This window comes from Limanda limanda, chromosome 11, assembly GCF_963576545.1.
Source record: "Limanda limanda chromosome 11, fLimLim1.1, whole genome shotgun sequence".
NCBI classification, from domain to species: Eukaryota; Metazoa; Chordata; class Actinopteri; order Pleuronectiformes; family Pleuronectidae; genus Limanda; species Limanda limanda.
This window is the reverse complement of record NC_083646.1, coordinates 18,934,848-18,953,523: the sequence shown is the minus strand read 5'-3', so window position 1 is coordinate 18,953,523 and position 18,676 is coordinate 18,934,848. Positions and strand designations below refer to the sequence as shown.

General features: G+C 41.6%; 1 protein-coding gene across 1 annotated transcript in view; it reads right to left on the bottom strand.

Moving 5' to 3' along the window:
* Positions 1-18,676, bottom strand: part of triob (trio Rho guanine nucleotide exchange factor b) — a 116,727-nt gene that overhangs the window by 61,666 nt on the left and 36,385 nt on the right. The window contains exons 2-4 of the mRNA XM_061081841.1: positions 5,015-5,089; positions 3,188-3,302; positions 419-611 (exon numbers count right to left, since the gene is read on the bottom strand). Of these exons, the coding sequence (XP_060937824.1) occupies positions 419-611; positions 3,188-3,302; positions 5,015-5,089 (383 nt within the window). The remainder of the gene's footprint in view (positions 1-418; positions 612-3,187; positions 3,303-5,014; positions 5,090-18,676) is intronic.

The following is an 18,676-nucleotide window of genomic DNA, read 5'->3' as shown; positions in this document are numbered from 1 at the left end:
ACACGTTTCAAGAAGAGTGTCTTGTCCAAACTCAGCTCTCCAAGATGAAATACTTCCACCATGTCCCATATATCCTGTTTCCATAGTAACTGGGTCAGGCCTAAATATACCAGCACCACATGCCCACACGGGACAGAATAGTGCCACTGTCACCGAGCAGCAGTCCTATTAGACCTCATAAATCAAGACTTGTGATGATGTTAAACTAACTAACTGTAATAGCTACGAAGAAATGTTAATCTTACAACACACTGACGCAGTGAGCACTAACACTATCACCAAATTGTGTAGAAAACATGGAATCATTAGAAACCTACACAAGTGAGGATAATGGTTCGTGTACAACAACAATGACAACAAAACCCAGAGTGAAAATGTTGAAATGAAATGTATTACAAATATGTAAAACATAACGTACCTCAAATTCAAACTTGGAGCTGCCAAAGTTGGTCCTCTGCTTCTGCCAGAAGTTGTCGGGCTTGATGATGAGGGCGACGTGGATGCAAGAAGGGAAAGACTCCTGCAGGATCTTCAGCAGGGGCTTGATGCTGTCCCACTTAGAACCACGCATGTCCACGATAACTGTGAAGCCATGTCGGGCCACCTCCTCGCTGCAGAAAGACAAATAAAGAGGTCAGGTTTCAGGAGAGGGAGCCAATCAACCCACAGGCTGGATACTTTACTTTTGAATGAATGCTCAGGAGAAACCTTGAGAGTTTAAACTGTAACAACTGACAGGACAAACTCCATCATGTGATCGATTGGACACTAAATGAGCAAAAGGAAACAATGTCAATCCATCGAGTTACATCATCACCATCACTGCCTGCATGAAACAGGAAAACAGACACTATAAATCTACACAGCAAAGAAGACGCACAGTAAAATAATACATTTTCTAAAGCGCCTGTTCTAACTGTGAAGATGCAGAATGAAAAAGAAGGTGGAAGTAAGAAATCAAGTGTAAATGTCGAGAGCATCTGGGAAGGAGGGGAAAAAAACAAAACGTTCAAGCGCTGAAATTTCCACTGCTGCTTACCAGGAGACCCGCTGCTGTAAAAGTCCATAAAAGGTTGTTTCTCAGTGTTAAAGGCTTTAATCTCAACGTGTCTGAGCGAGGACACAGAAACACACGCAGGTCCCGCTGCTCTAACTCACTCTGACCTCACTCTCTGAAAACACATCGGCAGCCAAACGCGTATAGAAAAACAGAGCAGGGAAAAGAGAGAGGGAGAGAGAGAGAGAGAGGGAGAGAGAGAGAGGAGGGAGGAGGGAGAGATGTGACACAAAAAGGAGAAAGAGAGAAACATTTGGACAAGGGAAAGAGCAAGCTGAGGAGAAGGGAGGCCGACCTCCTCCTGAGTTAAAGACACTGTGTTCCCTCCCAGCCTCACACTGGCTGGTGACCTCCAGCAGGTCTTGTACCCTCTCTACTCGAACCCCTTCACAGAGTTACTAAAGAGCTCCGACTCTGGGAGGCCTGGAAGTGATTTCACACGAGCTACAACCAGTGTGTCTGGATTCACAGCAAGCTACTCGTCTTACAGCTTGAGAAGAATATGAAAATCGACATTTTGGAATATGGTTTTAATACATTCTACTGGTGCGAAACCAAAAGCACCAGTAGAATGTTGACCTTTAACTGATAACGATACTTCTAAACCACAAGAAAGGTCAGGAAACCAAAAGCCAAAGACTACATTTCTAACATACAGCTGGGTGACATGGCCAGAAATATTCATATCAGTCATTTTTATAGTCTGATTTGTTCTTTCAAGTTTAAAGACAGATTTCTGTCCCTGACTGACGGTTTTGGTTTTAAACTTATTGGACTTCTGTTACATAGTTAATTATTTGCAATAATTGTTGTCACTGTTTTATCACCCAGTCCTATTTCAACACATTTTATTTATTGAACAATAACAATACAATAATACAAAAATAAGTGAATACTGTATCTGTTAACACAAAAGATAGTGTAGGACACTAGTGACTGGTGAGTTGATCTTGAATATGTGATGTGGATGTAAAGAGCTTCTGTCCCTTTTTTGGTTTTGATTGTTCAAGTCAGCAAGGGATTAGTTGTATTATTTTGCAGCCATCAATAATAATAATAATATAATTACTTTATTTATAAAGTGCCTTTGACAGAAATCATGAAAGCTGGTGGTTGACAGCCTTTGTGAACATGTTCAGTTATTCAATTAGTGTCTAACAACAAATAGAGAACCCATTGTTTTAATACTGTGGATAATGGGTGACCAAGATACACTTTAAGAATGAACAGCCAAACAACATATCCTCCTTGAACCATTTTGGGGAGTTTTTTATGTTTGAGTTATACTGACTTTTTCTGACTGAAATGTACAGAGACATAAAGTACAGCCGCTGACCTGCACCACCTCTCACCTCAAGACAAACTGTACTATTAAAGCGCTACACTTGCAAAGGCTTATGAAGTGTTGCACAGGGGAGATCAGAAGCACTGGGATATAAGTCTGCAGCTTTCCCTCCAGCCCAAACCAATAAAACAACTGACTCCAAAGCCTGGAGCGAAGTGTTAAATGGGAAGGAAAGATGCTTCTACACCTCAGCCTGCAAAGAAGAGTGCAACTCTGCAAAAACATCCTGTGGCTACAAATAGAGCAGTGCGTACCTCCTGGAGGAGTCAGTGGCCCAAACAGAAACACAATCAAATGGGAAGGAAAAGAACAGATTTTAAGGCTGAACTGTGGTTCTCCATGCAAGTTTGATAGATGAGAACTGACTCCAACCAGACATTATCAAGAGCAGAGAGATGGAGCGCTTTGACTGGCAGCCTACATACTGAGGAGTGTTATCTTTTTTCTTGAGAGAACAGGGAGGAAATGAAAAGGGGATGGGGGGTTGAGCCTTCACAGAGAATTCTAAATAAAACCATCCCAGCTCTTTGTAGCCTCAGGTTATGCCTCAGTGTTTTAAATCCAAGCAAGGTGGGGAAATATGACACAAAGACGGTGATGAGATGTGTGTGAGGAGCTCTGCATATGAGGCCAAGGGACTCTGTTTCAAATTAACCCCCGGATCAAGAGCAGGTCTACAAGTCAACGTATGTGTGTAAGATCGCGTGTGTGTGTGTGTGTGTGTGAGAATGTCTACACGGTTGAATCCTCCACTGAAACCATGCGTGTGTGTTTGTGTGTCTTACCTGGGAATAGTAGCCAGGTAGGCTATGAGCCTGCGCAGGTCTTCAGGTCGTATTCTGTCATGGTTGCTCCGTGCTGGAAAGGTGAGAACGGGACCTCCACGTCTGTCTCTGCCGCCTTTGGGTTGAATTCAGAAAAAATGCATTACATAACATCTACTGAAACAACTTTAGTGTCCAAGCGCGAAACCATAATCACGAGGGAGTGTTTCTACCCTGAGGCGCACAGAACAGCATCAGCAAGAAGAAAGGCATAGCATGTCAATAGCAATGATCCACAAAATTTAAGTTGCTAAATAAAAATGAAGACGGCTGGAAGAACAGAGAGGAACTGGGGAGTGGAGCGTTCAAAGTGACCAATCGACCAGCAGCCTCCAGAGTCTCAAAATTCAGCTTGACGAGCCAGCGACTGTCAGATGGTGTTGAGCAGTTGTGAGTCTATAGGGAAGGATGAGTTTGTGTTCGTCTAAGCACCTCGCTAACGGATCCACATGTGTCTACACGGAGCATAAATGCTTCCTCACAGAAACTGTTCCGAGCACTCGCTAATGGTTAGCTAATTTCATACTAAACAAGCACCATAGACCAGCCTTATCAATTTTAGCGTGTGATTTTCCCCACTTTCCACACATTCATGGAGTTAAAGGCCTCAGCAGCCACAGAGTAAAGTTACTCATGAATTTTCAGAAATCCACGTTGAACTTTCAGCTCATACACTAAGCAGAATAAATTAACAGAATAAACACGAATACACAACCTACAGTATACTGAGTAAAAAAGGGGCAGTGAGTGCTGCAGTGCCCTGTGATGACATAAGCCAATTTGTATGGGTACCATCTGTGAACATGTCACCAGTTGGTTATGATTGTACCGTGTCAAATCGAAGAGTTAGGGGTCAAATTACTCTCATAATGACAAGGCTGGTAATAGCCTTTCAGTCAGACTGCAGCAGCAAATAACACTGACTATTAATGACCAGAGAGAGAAAAAAACACTCCTCCTCCTCAGACTGGCTTACAATCAGGGCAAGGCCTGTGCAGTTAACAGTAATGAGGTAAAGGTCGGGTCAGAGCCACGACGAGCCAGAAACAGAGCAGAGAAATAAGCGAGTGCACATAAATAAGCCGACAAGTAGCAATTAGGATGAGGGAAATTGTAGCATCCAACAAAACGGTACCAAAGTTGAAATGTAGTGACAGTTTTCAGTTTTAAAAAGTATCATGAATTTGAGCAACAACTCGTAACTGTGCTGCTGTGCATGTATGAACAATCAAAGTAACTTCAGATGTGATATTATTTTTATTTACGTAGTACTGTTTAGAAGATAAGTTTATAATTGTAGGAATACTACAAATAGTGGGACACAAAAAACTTGTGTTTCAATCGCCACCTGGTGGCTGACTGCAGTATAGCTCCTCCATGTTAGTGGGTGGGACATGAACCCAACTAGTAAGTAAAAAATGTTTCTCACGATGGTTTCTGTCATTAAAGGTAGTTTTTATCACACTGATCTTTGTTCAGGTGCTCAATTCTTTCAAGTTTGGTTTTAATTATTAGTTATTTGATGCAATGAAAATGCAGGGAAACGTCATGATTGACGGCTAAGACTGACTCGGGGTTGGTCCAGCATGTGTACTGGAAGAGGGACTACCTCCGCTTCATCTCCTGATCACTACTTCACAGACTCTAGCTGCAAATGTGCAAGACGGCAAAATAGGTGGGATATTTTAGCTTCATATAGTGGGAGGAAGTAGAGATTCCTCTTTCATCTTGACTATACAGCACTGATTTGACTGAAATTACAGCAAGGACTCATTGTTTATATCTGACCTGAGAGAAAGGCGACCTTGTCCTTGAGGATGGGAAGCACATCAATGGCCTTCATATCCTCATTACGATGAAACCCTGAAACACAAAGAAACACAGAAGAGTCAGCCAGGCAGGAGGTTTTCAACATGAATCATCACACAAACACAAACAGAAACAAGTCAGGTGATCAGTAGAGAAACCACAGTAAATGTAATACTAATCTTGTAAATAATGTTTTTTAACTGACCCCGCAAACTGTGTGTTTCAATCAACATATAAGTGTCGAAGAGCTTTGACAACAAGTCTCTTAAAATTCAGAACCTTTTCATTATAAAAAATGTGGCAAATGGAAAAATAAGTGGAAAGCCAAAATAAGATATAGTTTAATTCTGTTTATATGTGCAATACATAAGTAAACACTATATAGCAGCATTTAGTAAAAAAAACACATTAGCCATAATGAGCACAGTTTTGACCACTGGATATATGAGAGCCTGCAAGTGAACCGGTGAGAGTCCGCCTCTCTGCAGATGCAGTTAGCAGATGATGTCATCAGATATCCCTCTAGCACACATGCACACACACACACACAGAAACACGTGATGATGGCATTATAAATTCTATAGAGTCGATCTTATTGGTGATTGGATGTTTCATTGGTGAAGAGAAGAGGAGATGAATAGTGTAGATGAAAAACACAAGCTCTGTGCTGCTCTGACAGTTTTAATATAAACATTTAATCACTGTGGCAGCGAATGGAAATGAGCAGACTGGACTGTGGCTAGACTGCTGAGCAGCGAATCGCCCTCAAATATGAGTCTCCATGCATCTTATACCACAACAAAGGACAGGGATTACTCAGAGGTGAGTGTTTGCTTTAGAATTTGTAAAAATCTTTTAACCACAGCCCGATAAATGGTTAAATAAGGAAACTTTCCCCATGAGCATCATGGTACCTCTCATAGGTTGCAAATAAGTGACAAGTTAAAGATATTGAGAAAAAGAAAAAAGAGATGTGGCAGAACACAAAGTGAAGACAGAGACAGAAAGAAAAACAGATGGATGAAGGGAAGACAAGATGGTAAAAATCGAATGATAAATGGACTGTGGCCCTTTTCCAGTCTTATTGACCACTCAAAACCCTTTACACTGTAAGTGACCCACACACACAACTTCATACAGCACGGTGTGTGATATTGCTGTCAGGGGGCAAATTTGCGGTTCAGTGTTTGCAGACTGAAATGTGGACTGCAGGTGTCAGGGATCAAACCGCTGACCCCCTGGTTAGTGGTCGACCCTCTCTACCTCCTGAGCCACAGCTGCTGAGGGATGGAGAGGGGGCAGAGTGTAGCTGGTAGTGACTCAAGAGGAGAACTCAGACTGCAGTAAGACACAGAGCCAGCTAAATAACTCCAACAGGTTTTAACGGCTCCTGTAATATCGATTTCAACGGCGGTCTGAGGGAGTTAAAGGAGCCACAGTCAGGCTTGGATGACAGCACATTAGCCGGCTGTGGGAAGTGGCCTGACTGGACACAACCCGACTCGCAGGATAATGTCCCGATCAGCCGAGACAAGATGGTACTGAGGCAGCTATAATGGTTTCATTCTCTCTCTCTCTCTCTCTCTCTCTCTCTGTCCCCATGGCTGGTCAGGGCGAGGAGAGCGAAACATCCCCTCGCAATTAACACTCGCAGGTTTTATGATCGCCCCTCTCTGCTGCTGACCGTCCCTTTATGACATGCTGCAACCATTTCTCACCCAATAACCTTCCAAGTCACCCGCAGAGAGCCTGGTAGGAAGACTGAGTATGACATCAGCTGGAAAAAAAGGTCAAGAATAGTGACGTGTGCTTCAGCAAAGGAGCGTTTGAGTGTGTGCAGCAAACACCAACGCGAAAAGGAAACAATACTCCTCTCACACTTTAGGTGTCAGCACTCGTGTGTGTGTGTGTGTGTGTTTCCTGTGAAGTGTGCCCAGACACATTCCTCACTGTGGTGGGGTTTATGTAAGATACTGGCGCTGGCTCGAAGCCCACACTGACCTCTGCTAGACCACTGCAGCCCAGCTGAGACTGCAGCTTGCCATCCAGGCCAGAAACAGATACGACCCTCATGCAAGCTGCAGTTCTTAGCGCTGGTACGCCGGATTATGAAGATCAGAATGGGGGAAAAATAATTCCACATAAAGTGTTCTATGGTTGTATAAATAAATTAGAGAGCTGCCGAATATAAACTGCTGCTGGCGAAGAGCAAGTTGCTTCCACAGTATGATGGCTCATTACTAACGGGTGATGTCAACACAGTAAAATAAGCACCACCGCTCCGAGTGCGCACACACCACAGCGGAGCCTTTCCTAATTTTAGTCATGTTTAAGTGCAGCAATAACCTGTATGATATCCTAGAGAGCCAAAGTATTACCCTACACACTGTGATTCATGAAATCCCATCATCAACTCTCGCTACAAAACACACTAGAACACACAGGCGCACACACGACAATCTCCTCCCTCCACTGCACACAACCCCTCATTTACAAATCTGCCGAGCATGAAATAAAGCTTTTCAATCACAGGCAGCTTGTTCCTAACACACTCGTACGGAGAGCAATCCATTTTGCCGGCAGTCAGCGAAACGTTCGTCCAACGAATAAAGTTTTTCACATTAAGCTTTTCCTCTAATTATGTTTTGTTTTTAAATGAGATAAGATAAGATGTTATATGAGATGAAATAAGATGAGGTAAGATATGAAAAGATACAAAAAGATGAGACACGATGCGATGCAATGAAATATGATAAGATTCAAAACCCCAATTCTGGCAAATTCACTTGTTGCAGCAGCACATAGTCAGAATGAGATAGAAAAGAGAAAATGTGAAAGTGTAAAATAGAACAAATTAAATTTAAATACAGAGAATATGTTCATAATATACACCACTCAATTCAGACAGATGAATTATTCGTAGAGAAACGTACTTGTGGAAAAGTGCAGTTTTATAGGATTTCTGCATGGGGCAACTGTCTTTGTGAATAATAATAGTAATTTTTTAATAAGAATAATGTACAAGGAGATATATTGAAAATAGACATACACACATGCACATATAGACAGTTTTGTAGACAGGTATGGCATACAGAATAAATATGAGTATAAAAAGGGTATGTGCTTAAAATATGTAAAAGGGTATAATTTCACCCTACTATACTAAATACTATATATATATATATATAACGATGTAAAAATATGTAAATGTTCATTTCAAAGGCAGGAAATGAAGAGATCTTAGAAAGTCTTTTTTTCTGTGTTTACTGTGACACAATCTGCGTTTGCATATCTGCATAGATCAGCTGCACAGCATGACATGTCGTGGATCAGTTAGATTTACTATAGGAAATACATGAGTGTTGGCAGCCTGTCGGTCGTTTATGACACACACGCAGACACAAAAACACACACACACACACAAACAGGCATACATACAGACACATGGTCTCTCTGCATGTTTAGTAATGGAGACATGCCGTGCACACATCCATCGAAGGGACAATGAGGGTCTGTCATGAGGAGTTTTCCTGTGCTTGACAACTCATAATGCATCATAAACGATAATGCTCGTGCTTTGGAACTTAACATGTAAGAGCTGCAGCTATTTGTCATGGTGGCACTTTGCATTGCAAGCGGGCGGCTGGTGGTTTAGTCAGATGATTTGTGCCTCTCACAGTAGCACTTTCCCTCCATTTGCTTCATATTCGATAACAGCTCAGTGTCCAAAACAGTGGGAAAAGAAGAACTCTTAAGGGAAATGTATTTTCCTCCTCTTGTCTCTCCAACAGAAAGAGGGCTTGGAGACAAATGGATGCATAGTTTTTCCACCAGGGGCTCATTCATCTAGTGGCATTATCTGCAAACTAGAGATACAGTTAACCAATTTTACACTAGTGATGGATGAAATGTGTCTTTTGTTTGGCCTAAGAGTCTGTTAACCATTTTGCTTTGGCAGTGATATTCTAGTAAAATTCAGAGGCGAAAAACACAAAATTGAAGCTTACATTTATCTCCCAGAGTAACGTCTTAGCCAATACATGGGGCCGAACTGTTTCATGCTTGGTTTTAAATATTTTCTACAATGTTTTTTGTGAAGCTCGATTCCAAAGTCACTAGGAACACAATTTCCCTCGTAGCTCGGGCAGCGAGAACATTGTGTTCAACTACCGCTGCTCTGCATGAACATAGAAAACAAACAGAGGCGAGAGCGAGAGCGAGAGCAAGCTGACACAGATTCACTCTGCTCAAGCCTTCTTCTTGTCTCGAACTCCACCAGGATCGTGCCCTAAATCCTGTGGTCCTGTAGAGGCAGTACAACAGGACACAGCGCAGAGAGGGTGCCAATCCATTTCCTTTATCCCCCTCCTCTGACTCCAGGCAGGAAACACTCACGTGCTGATCTGAACACACTACTACAGAACAGTCTGTGCCTGTGCCTTGTAGGAACTCCCCACACCACAGACTGAAAACATCCTACACCTTTTAGCATCCAAACTAGGTTTCGGAATTGTTTCTTGCGCATTTTAATGAACTGAAATAGATAATGAATGTCTTAGTTTGTATATTCCCCCCCTGACCAAAATTGTGCAGGAACTTAAGCAGCAAATTCTTTCGCTCACATGCATAAAGCCAAATTTGTAACCCCAAAAATGAACACTAATGCATAACTCGTTTTTCCGCAGCTCGTCAGAACAGACGGCTTCAGTGCACAGCACCAGATCCCTTTGTTTCCAATCTTTTTAGACCACAGGCGAGACTGTACATGGTGCATCTGCATAGCCTGGCACGCTGCATGATGCCAATCCTCTGGCTCATAACCTCGTAACCTCAAACCCGGAGCAATTACAAGCCGGGCTGTATGTGTAGCACAGCAGAACAGACGGGCCCTGTATACATAATACTGCAGAAATACTACGGGACAATTCCCCTGGCTGTCGTTCAGCGAACCTGATAATGCACATTTCGGCTGCCGGTCAGGATAACTGCGGTGAGATCCAGAGCAAGTTGTCAAAGGGAAATGCATTTTATACCTGTGATGTGCACATTGCAAATGCAGCAAATCTGTTCTCATCATTTACTTGTAATCGCGGCCGGATAAATGTTAGCCCCTGTAGACTTGTTTAGAGTCTCCTATACGTGGAGATTTACAGGACACGTGACAGAGATTGATTTCAGATGGCTCCTTCAGAGTTTGGATCTGGGTCAGAGCCCAGTATGTGTGAACCTCACTGTAAGTTTGTGAGAAAAGGGAGAAGTGGGAGGTGTTTGTCACTGTTCAGCCTGGTTTGGCTCAGTCTGGCCTCACTGGGACCAGCTCAGAATGTGGGGAACTCTAAAACAATGGAGGTGTGGGAGCGGACTTGATGAGTCAGTACTCCGCTAGAGATGGAAGGTGTGTGTTTGTGTGTGTGTGACCTGCTGTTGTGCAGCGGGGTGACTGAGACCCTTCGCCTTCGCAGGGCTCTAAGAAAAGTGCCACCTTTGAGAGAGAGCGTTAGCTTTTTGGGCTAAAACCCAAACAGAACCCAGGCAGAAAGCAAAACCCTTCAGCAAAAACAAAACTTGTCCCAGCCCTCCACGAAGTCTCTAGCCATGAACCAGATTGTCCCCGCAGTGCCATATACCCAAAGGGCATGTTCTGTGAAGTTTCAAGAACTTCCTGTTCATGTTGAAATAGCGAACACACATTGAATATTTTTAAATGAGATAAAAGTCTTTGACTAACAGCTCGCTCTCTTTGACTTACAATTTCGGACTATTTCGGGGTCCCTTAACTGCAGCTCATTTTTTACCCGAACACTGTATGATTAAAAGCTGGCTCCGTGTGCGCTAATACTGCGTAACCCCCTGGTGTGTATGGGTATCAGGCTGCCACTGCCCTCTGTGTTGTGTTGGGACTTACGAGTGTTTAACCCAGTCTACATGACAGGTCGTCGCAGGCAGGTTGTTTGTCACGTCCCCGGTGTGACAACCTTGACAAGAATAACAGCAGACGCGTGTTGCCGTGGTGCAACAGGGTGATAAGACAAACCCACTAAGAGTTGCTGCGTTTCTCTCTCTCGCTCCAAGTCGCCTCCCATTTTTCAACAGTACATCCTTTTCATTTATTTACTTGCCTTTGTTTTACATGTACAGACGGAGAAGCCCTCTGCCCCGTACTGTATATGAAGCCACTTCTAGCAGTCTCTACTTCAGTGACCTTCAGACGGAGCTGGCATGGGGCCTGGGGACTGTGGCGAGCTCAACTTTCATCAGGTTTCTCATATTGTTGTTACAGTGTGGCTTACAGTAAAAATAACACTCTGCTCCTACCACAACCAGTCGACCTGAGTATAACCCCAAAGCACAGCAAAAGAGGGTATGAATAAGTCATAACAAATGGGGAAGGGTAGGAAACTAAAAACAATCTCTTTGGTTCGGCTCTGGCACAGCGCTTGTAATGGCAGCGTGGTGCCCTAACATAAAAAAAGCCATCCTATACCACTGAAGGCTGAGTATTTTTATATGCTTCTTCCAACAATTTGTGGAGCCTAAGGAGTAATATGCAGGCATTGCATAAACTGGAAATACTTTTTAAGAGTCCCATGCACAGACATATACAATTTATGATGAGGTCAAACCAAGAAAAGCAGAAAATTAGCACATTTGAGAAGCTGAAATAAATAAAACGCATAGGATTTTTTGGTTGGACTTGACGGATTGATCGATTATAAAATATATTTCAAATAAAATCAACTAATCCTTAATCAATTCAGCACTAGACAAACACCTCTGCTTAAACACATCAACATGCAACTTTCACTCGTAAAGCACAATGAAAGTTTTTTTTGTTTAAATGCTTTGGTACATTACTACCAGTATTGTCCTCGAAACAAACAACCTCAACATAACCCTTGACCACAATGTGATGCGTATATAAAGTATTCATAATGGAGTGTAACACGGGACGACACTCTGGATGACGCTGAAATAAATATATCCTCACCTTCATTTATCCTGCAGATTAAGAGCTTTCTGAAAGAACAACTCAGCATTCAGAGCAGAGCAGAGAACAGGGAGCTCTGTAAATCATGTCCGCACCATTCTCATTAAGTACAGTGAGCAGCTGAGGGGCAGTGTGGAGATAAACAATGGTCAGCAGTCTTATGCAGGCCAGTGCACGTGAAGCCAGTTCCACTGAGCTGTGTGTGAGAGCACTGAAGGGCACAATCTGAGCAGCTCCAGTGTTTTATAATGAACTACTGTGCTGTTTGTGTACTCACAATTCTGCAGTGCTACACAACACACACACAGACACACACAAAATCTTTTACACTTATGAAGCTGAAATATGCATGTGGTAAAAGCAATAGAATTAGAATTAGAAGGGTGTTATGGGAACATACCTCCGCCAAGGCTACGACCCAATCTAAATTTGTCAAAGCCGTGTTTCACATAATTATGTAAACTGTGGTGGCCCGCCATCCCACATTTTATCACACTTCTCATAATGACTTTAGAAATCTATAACTTTGGGTTTTGCTCCGTTGCTGCATTGTATTGCACTGCACAGTATAGTCTGCTCACCATATCGTCCATAAAGTTGTTACCATCCACACAGACAGCCAGATCTCATATAGTTTCAGCTGCAGTTGTGTGTACATACTCTCAAGTGGCATGCAGTTATCTCTGTCACGAGGTCACGAGAGAACAAGTCTTTCACTCTTAAGTCGATAGTCCTGTCACTATGAATCTGTTACAGCATGGGTGCATGTGCACCCCCCAGCTGCCATAGATGAATGATTTCTGTGAACAGTGAAACTAAATTCCTTTATCAGTCCATTTACTCAGATCTGCAGCAACATTTAAATGGTTATTTCTTGACCAATAGCTTATCCTTCCACCCATGTTTGTTGTCAACTGTCATATAGTTGTTGAGTTATCCTGTTAACAGACCAACATCATAGTGAAAAAAAGGCTCCTTGGCGGAGGTAACTAGATTAGCAGTCAGTACACAACTCCACCAAGGCCCAACAGTCGCCTTAAACAGCTCGAACAAATTGCACAAACAAATACGTTACATTTTCTGTATTATTCCCTGGGAAAAATATCAATAGAGCCCGACCCCACAAAGTAAAAGACAGTGGGGAAAACAAATCCTGGATATGCACATTTAACCTGATCTGTGCCAAAATGTAATGGGTTCTTTCCTTGCCCATGTCCCATCCTTCAACATAAAAAAGCCAGTATCCTTCCACCAAGTTTCCAAATAGTTTTCGTGTAATCCTGCTGACAAACAAACAAACAAACAAACAGGAACGAAAACATGACCTAATGAAGTAAACACAGACAAATACACACACAACACACACACACATCTGAAGACGGCCCAAAGATCAACTCATGCTGGAGAAAACACACGCGGCTCTGTGTGTTGTTGTTGTCGTTGTTTCAACAGTATTGTGGTTAAGGTTGTAATCAACTTGACAGACTATAAAATCCGTATGTGTTGTTATTATGGTGCTACAGCTGTTTTTTTCCCTGCTGCTTTCACACCTCACTGAGCCTGAATAACAACATCATCTCTGTGTTTCATTCCCACGTCTCCACTTTTCTCTTTTTCTCATGTGACGTTGCAGCACTCCTATCTCTCTCTCTCTCGCTCTCTCTCCATTCTCCCCTTCCTCTGTTGATTCTATTGACTTCTAAAATACTTCGCGTCCCTCCAAGCCTCACTATTGGCAACACTCTGTGTTGCTGGCTATGGTCATTAATCTTAATGCTGCCTCTTTTGTGTCCCTCACTGCAACATGGATGAGAAAATGTGAAGCACAAGTTGTTGGGAGACACTTGACTTCCTGTCATTATCAACTTGCCTCACCTCAACTTCGTATCTGATCCATTAGTTGGACTGTCTTCTTCTGGGAGACATAGGAATAGGGCATCTACTGGGATTTTTTACATGGAGTCAGAAAGTCTTAAATAAAGTTTGATGGGTCCGGTGACGTCAGGTCTTTGTTTCCCTGAGCAGCAGCATCTGATAGAATATGATAAAAGCATAGTCAACTACTGCTTTGCCTCTTACAAGCCTGACAGTGAACTTTTCCCAATCATCAAACCATAAAAGTGAAGAAGGACAGACATTTTATAGTGCTTTACTCCATGAGGACAAAAGGTTCACTTGTCCCGAATGACAAAACCGATTGAGAGCACAGTCATCACCACAAGTAATGGCTTAGACCCCGTGACCTCAACTTTTATCCCAGGTTCTTGGGGGATATGTACTTTAAATGCAGCTGTACCAGGGGGCGTTATAAATCCTCCCTCAGCTCGCCTTGTTGTGATCTCATCCTGCAGAGCTCTCCTCATGACAAATAGCACCACTTCTCCTCATCGCCTCAGAGCAGTCATCTCCTCACACATATGCATTCATTGCCCCTGCAGACACCGAGTGGTGGTGACTGAGGAAGAGGCATTGAAGAAGAGCACTTCTGTTTGTATTGAGAGTGATCACTGCAGTATCTTCTATCTATCTGATCGAGACGCCCGAAGCCGGGGATTGTTGTTACATTGCAAAAGTGAGATGAGATATTTCACATCAAAGCAATGGATACTTGTTTTTGAATACATTTATTTTCTTGAGTAGTTTTTATCCTACACCATTTAACTTTATACAAGCTACTTTGTAGGTAATTATCATAACAAGATATTATAACTTATAACAGTCAGATTTCTGAGTAACTTAAATGTTCCATATTGCAGAAAATGAGACTATTTCAAAAAGTGTGAAAGTATCAAAACAGTCCACAGAGAATTGCACACAGTCTGTATGCAGGACATTTTTGATGATATAGTATGATGCCTCAGCCACGCCCCCGGCACATTCCAGCCTGAAACACCGTCCAACCACTGTTGGATGACAATAAGCTAACATATCATTGAACATCCTTCCCAAGGAAGGTAACTTTAGAGACCAGTAGCTTAACTTTTGTTTTTTTCTAAAAAAACAAAAAGTTCAACCGTCTGTTTGGCTCATTTCAGCACTCACTAACACAGAACACACTCAGCCGGTCAGAAGAGAGGCTCAGACACTGACACAAAACTCCCTGCTCTTGATAGAACTCCACAGAGCAGCACGAGAGATGAGATGTAAAACTATATAAAAGCTGCTGTCAGACATGCCCTGAACTCTGGATAAGAAATCCAGAGGTGCATAAGTCTGAAAACTCAAATGTCTGTGACAGTTGCCCCGGAGAATATCCAAGCAAGCCCATATGAGAATGAAGATGAAGATGTCATCTCGGACATACAACAAGATTTGAGAGCTTTTGGTGATAAGAGCCGTGTTCATGTGCTGTAAACAACAACATGTGATTTCTGCAGCAGAATGTATACATCATGTGCTGCCTCCTGCTTGATCCAAAGAAAGTAATTCTTCCCTACCCGAAATGATCTGGAGTTAATGTCTTAAAAATGGCTTGAGATGTTTTGATATGACATATAATACACTACCTCAATAATAAAGCTTCTGCAAAGAAAACAAGGCAAATAATAGTAAAATAATTTAGCTTGTTGATGTAACATTTTCAGTTTTTGAAATATAGTTTTCCCTCTGTGTGCGCCTGTGTCCCTGTCCACCTGTTTCAGCATCTGGCTGTGATGTAGCAGGCTCTTTATTTAGTATCCTCTTAACATTCAGGAACCGTAAGCTGTAATGCATCCCTCAAGTAACTGTTTCTTCTATTAATACACTATTGTAGTTAAAACAGTTTTGTGTCTATGCAGCACAGCACAGGCTGAGCAGAATGACCTATATAGTTGACTGAAACAGGGCAGCTTCAGCACGAGGGGTGTGTAGGCAAACTGCAGAGAGACAGCAGTGTGCACACATCATGCGGTGGCCTTTTGTGTCCCCTTCCCTTCCCAGAAACGCCCCCTTTATTCTCTCAAGCATAATACCCACACACATAAATTAGCAGTGTGTGATAGCTTTTACAGAGCGCTGAAAGATACTTTCATTTCAGGCACAAACTGACTGACGTGTAGAAGTCCCAGCTCAGCCTCAGAAACACCGGCTACAACAAAACCTGACAAGATTTAGCTTAACATCAATAACAAAAATACCACAAAAATAAACTCAAACCTCAACCTAAAACAAGAATGAACATTTTAATGCTCCACAACAGCAGGACTCTAGTCACTGCAAGGCCTTTGTATTGGTTTGCTCTGTGTTGTGAGGTGTTCCTGTTTTTTGTCCTGACAAACTGCAGCCTGGGAGCAGCTGTGTTAATGCAGCTGCACTGGACACCAGGCGTTTTACTAACAGAACTTATGTGATCTCCTAAGTGCTTTATTACCAGGAAACAATGTGAGCATATGCAGAGGTCAAGGCACCATCTATTTTTCAGTTATCCAGTCATTTACTCTTCTGTCGCCCTTTCAGATAGAGGCCACAGACACATTACAATTGTTAACTGCAGTGCTGAGTCTATTGTCCCGACAGGGGCCAATGATGAACTGCTGAAAAGATCCCGAATGAAAGTCACATTTTCCTTAAAGAATAAAAGGAATAAATCAGTATTCCATGCAGATGTGGCTTTACCGAACAGATGTGGCTCCAATCAATGCACAACAAATGTTAAATGCTTAGCAAGAGTAGGCTAACAGCCACAACTCCCTGTTGCACAAAGCCCATTGCTGAAATAAAAAGAATGCAACCTTCTTTAAATACAATGACTTAAATTAAATTGAATATTTAATGTAAATATGCCATAGTTTGATGTGCAATTTAATAATCATTCAGCAAAAAAAAATCATCCAATACCTCCCAAATTCTTCAGTTTACAAAGCCTGATTTTTTCTAATTTGCATTAGAATGTATTTTAATGACTTCCAGACATTTAAAACTAAATACAGCACAAGATGATGAAGATACCAATACATTACATTCAAACATTCATTTATAACTTCTTATATGATGTATCTATTCAAGGGCCTATCTTAAATAAGTATTCAAAGGCAATGATTTTTAAAAAATCATTAAATTAGGTAACATATATCATGGCTCCAATTATATTGATACAGGCAAAACATTAATGAGCCTCTCGATAACAATAGGAAATTAGAAGTAAAATAAACTTTTGAACTGTAATAGGATCCTTCTGGCAAAGATATTAAGAGGACTGGATTTGATTACACTCATTTCAGGTGACTTTTACCATCAGGAGTGAGAAACAAACAACACAGCAGAATATATTTCTGAGAGAATACTCTACCTGAGAGTCTGATCAGGGTTTTTCCAGCCTGGGCGTACTGCCAGCTGTGGTTATCCAGCACTGCCATCCTAAACCGAAACCAGCACCAAACTGTCCAGATCTTAGCCTACAACATACAGCGGCTACCACCCTACATTGCTTTCTAACCAATTCTACTACGGCGAGAACTGGACAACAGCAGCGCCATATACAGCACCAGCCAACGCCCTGCCACCCAGTGAGCTGCAGAAAGCCAAAGGCACTGGCAGCTCCTCTTTTTTGCCTTCACCAACTGGCTTTTCTTTGCCATGTCCCCCTGCGTGTCACTAACCCCTCCCCAAAACAAGATTTAGTAACATGTGCTGCTTTGCATTAAACAGTTTCTCCCCTCCCTGGGTGCCCGGCTAGCTACTCACAGGGAGAAAAAAAACAGTTAAGCCTGCCAAACAGTTGTCGCTGCTGGATTTGTGGGTGAAATAGGCTTTAATAATGATTGGTTGTAATCTTCTCTCTGAATAACAGTTTGACTCTGTTGGTGAGGGTCTGCGACGGAGCATATGAGGATCCTGTAAATGTAAATAATGATCTCCATGTCCTTTTTTCAAGTGTATTGGTCAAGAGCACAGTGAGAATTTACCTTATAATTAAATTAATTCAGTTTATTTTGGATATACATATATATATATATAAAGTTTTGTTACATTACCTTAAGCAAGTGATATTATTATTAATCATCTAGTGCAAAACTTTCAGAGTTATTAAGAAAAACTATCTGGATGCAAAGCTATTGATGACAATTTTTGCGACTTTGTTTCAGAAAATCAAGTTATATCACAATGAGAAACTTTCGCAAAATAATGATTCACCACCTCAAATTTATAACTTACTAACTCCAAATATAGACCATCTCAAAATAAGGAGTTAGTTTCTTAAAATGTCTTATACCTCAAAATAATTACTTATATCTTTAAATTAATGACTTATCTAGAATCAATGACTTAGTATGGCAAAATAATAACTCAATATCTTATCAATAAGTCATAATATCTTATGGTTTTGTGATTTAAGATATCATAATCATGACTTAACATCTAATAATTAAGACTTGTTTATATAATTAAATAAAGTATTGTTTTTGCTTTTACAGTCAGAAATAGGCTTCCATAATATATTAATGTAAATTGATAGATCAAGCAAATACACACTAATGTGTTCATTCACTTATAATTGCGTGAAAAGCTTTTAATATTCAAAACCTTACATCATCTTGATGTCAGTAAACCTGAAAAACACTCAAACAAAATCTTTGTCTGTGCATGATTTCATTGGGACCAAATTATTTCAGTGTCTCCCTGTCCTTTTATCAGCGTGGTTAAATGTGATTATAATACTCATTCACATCCAC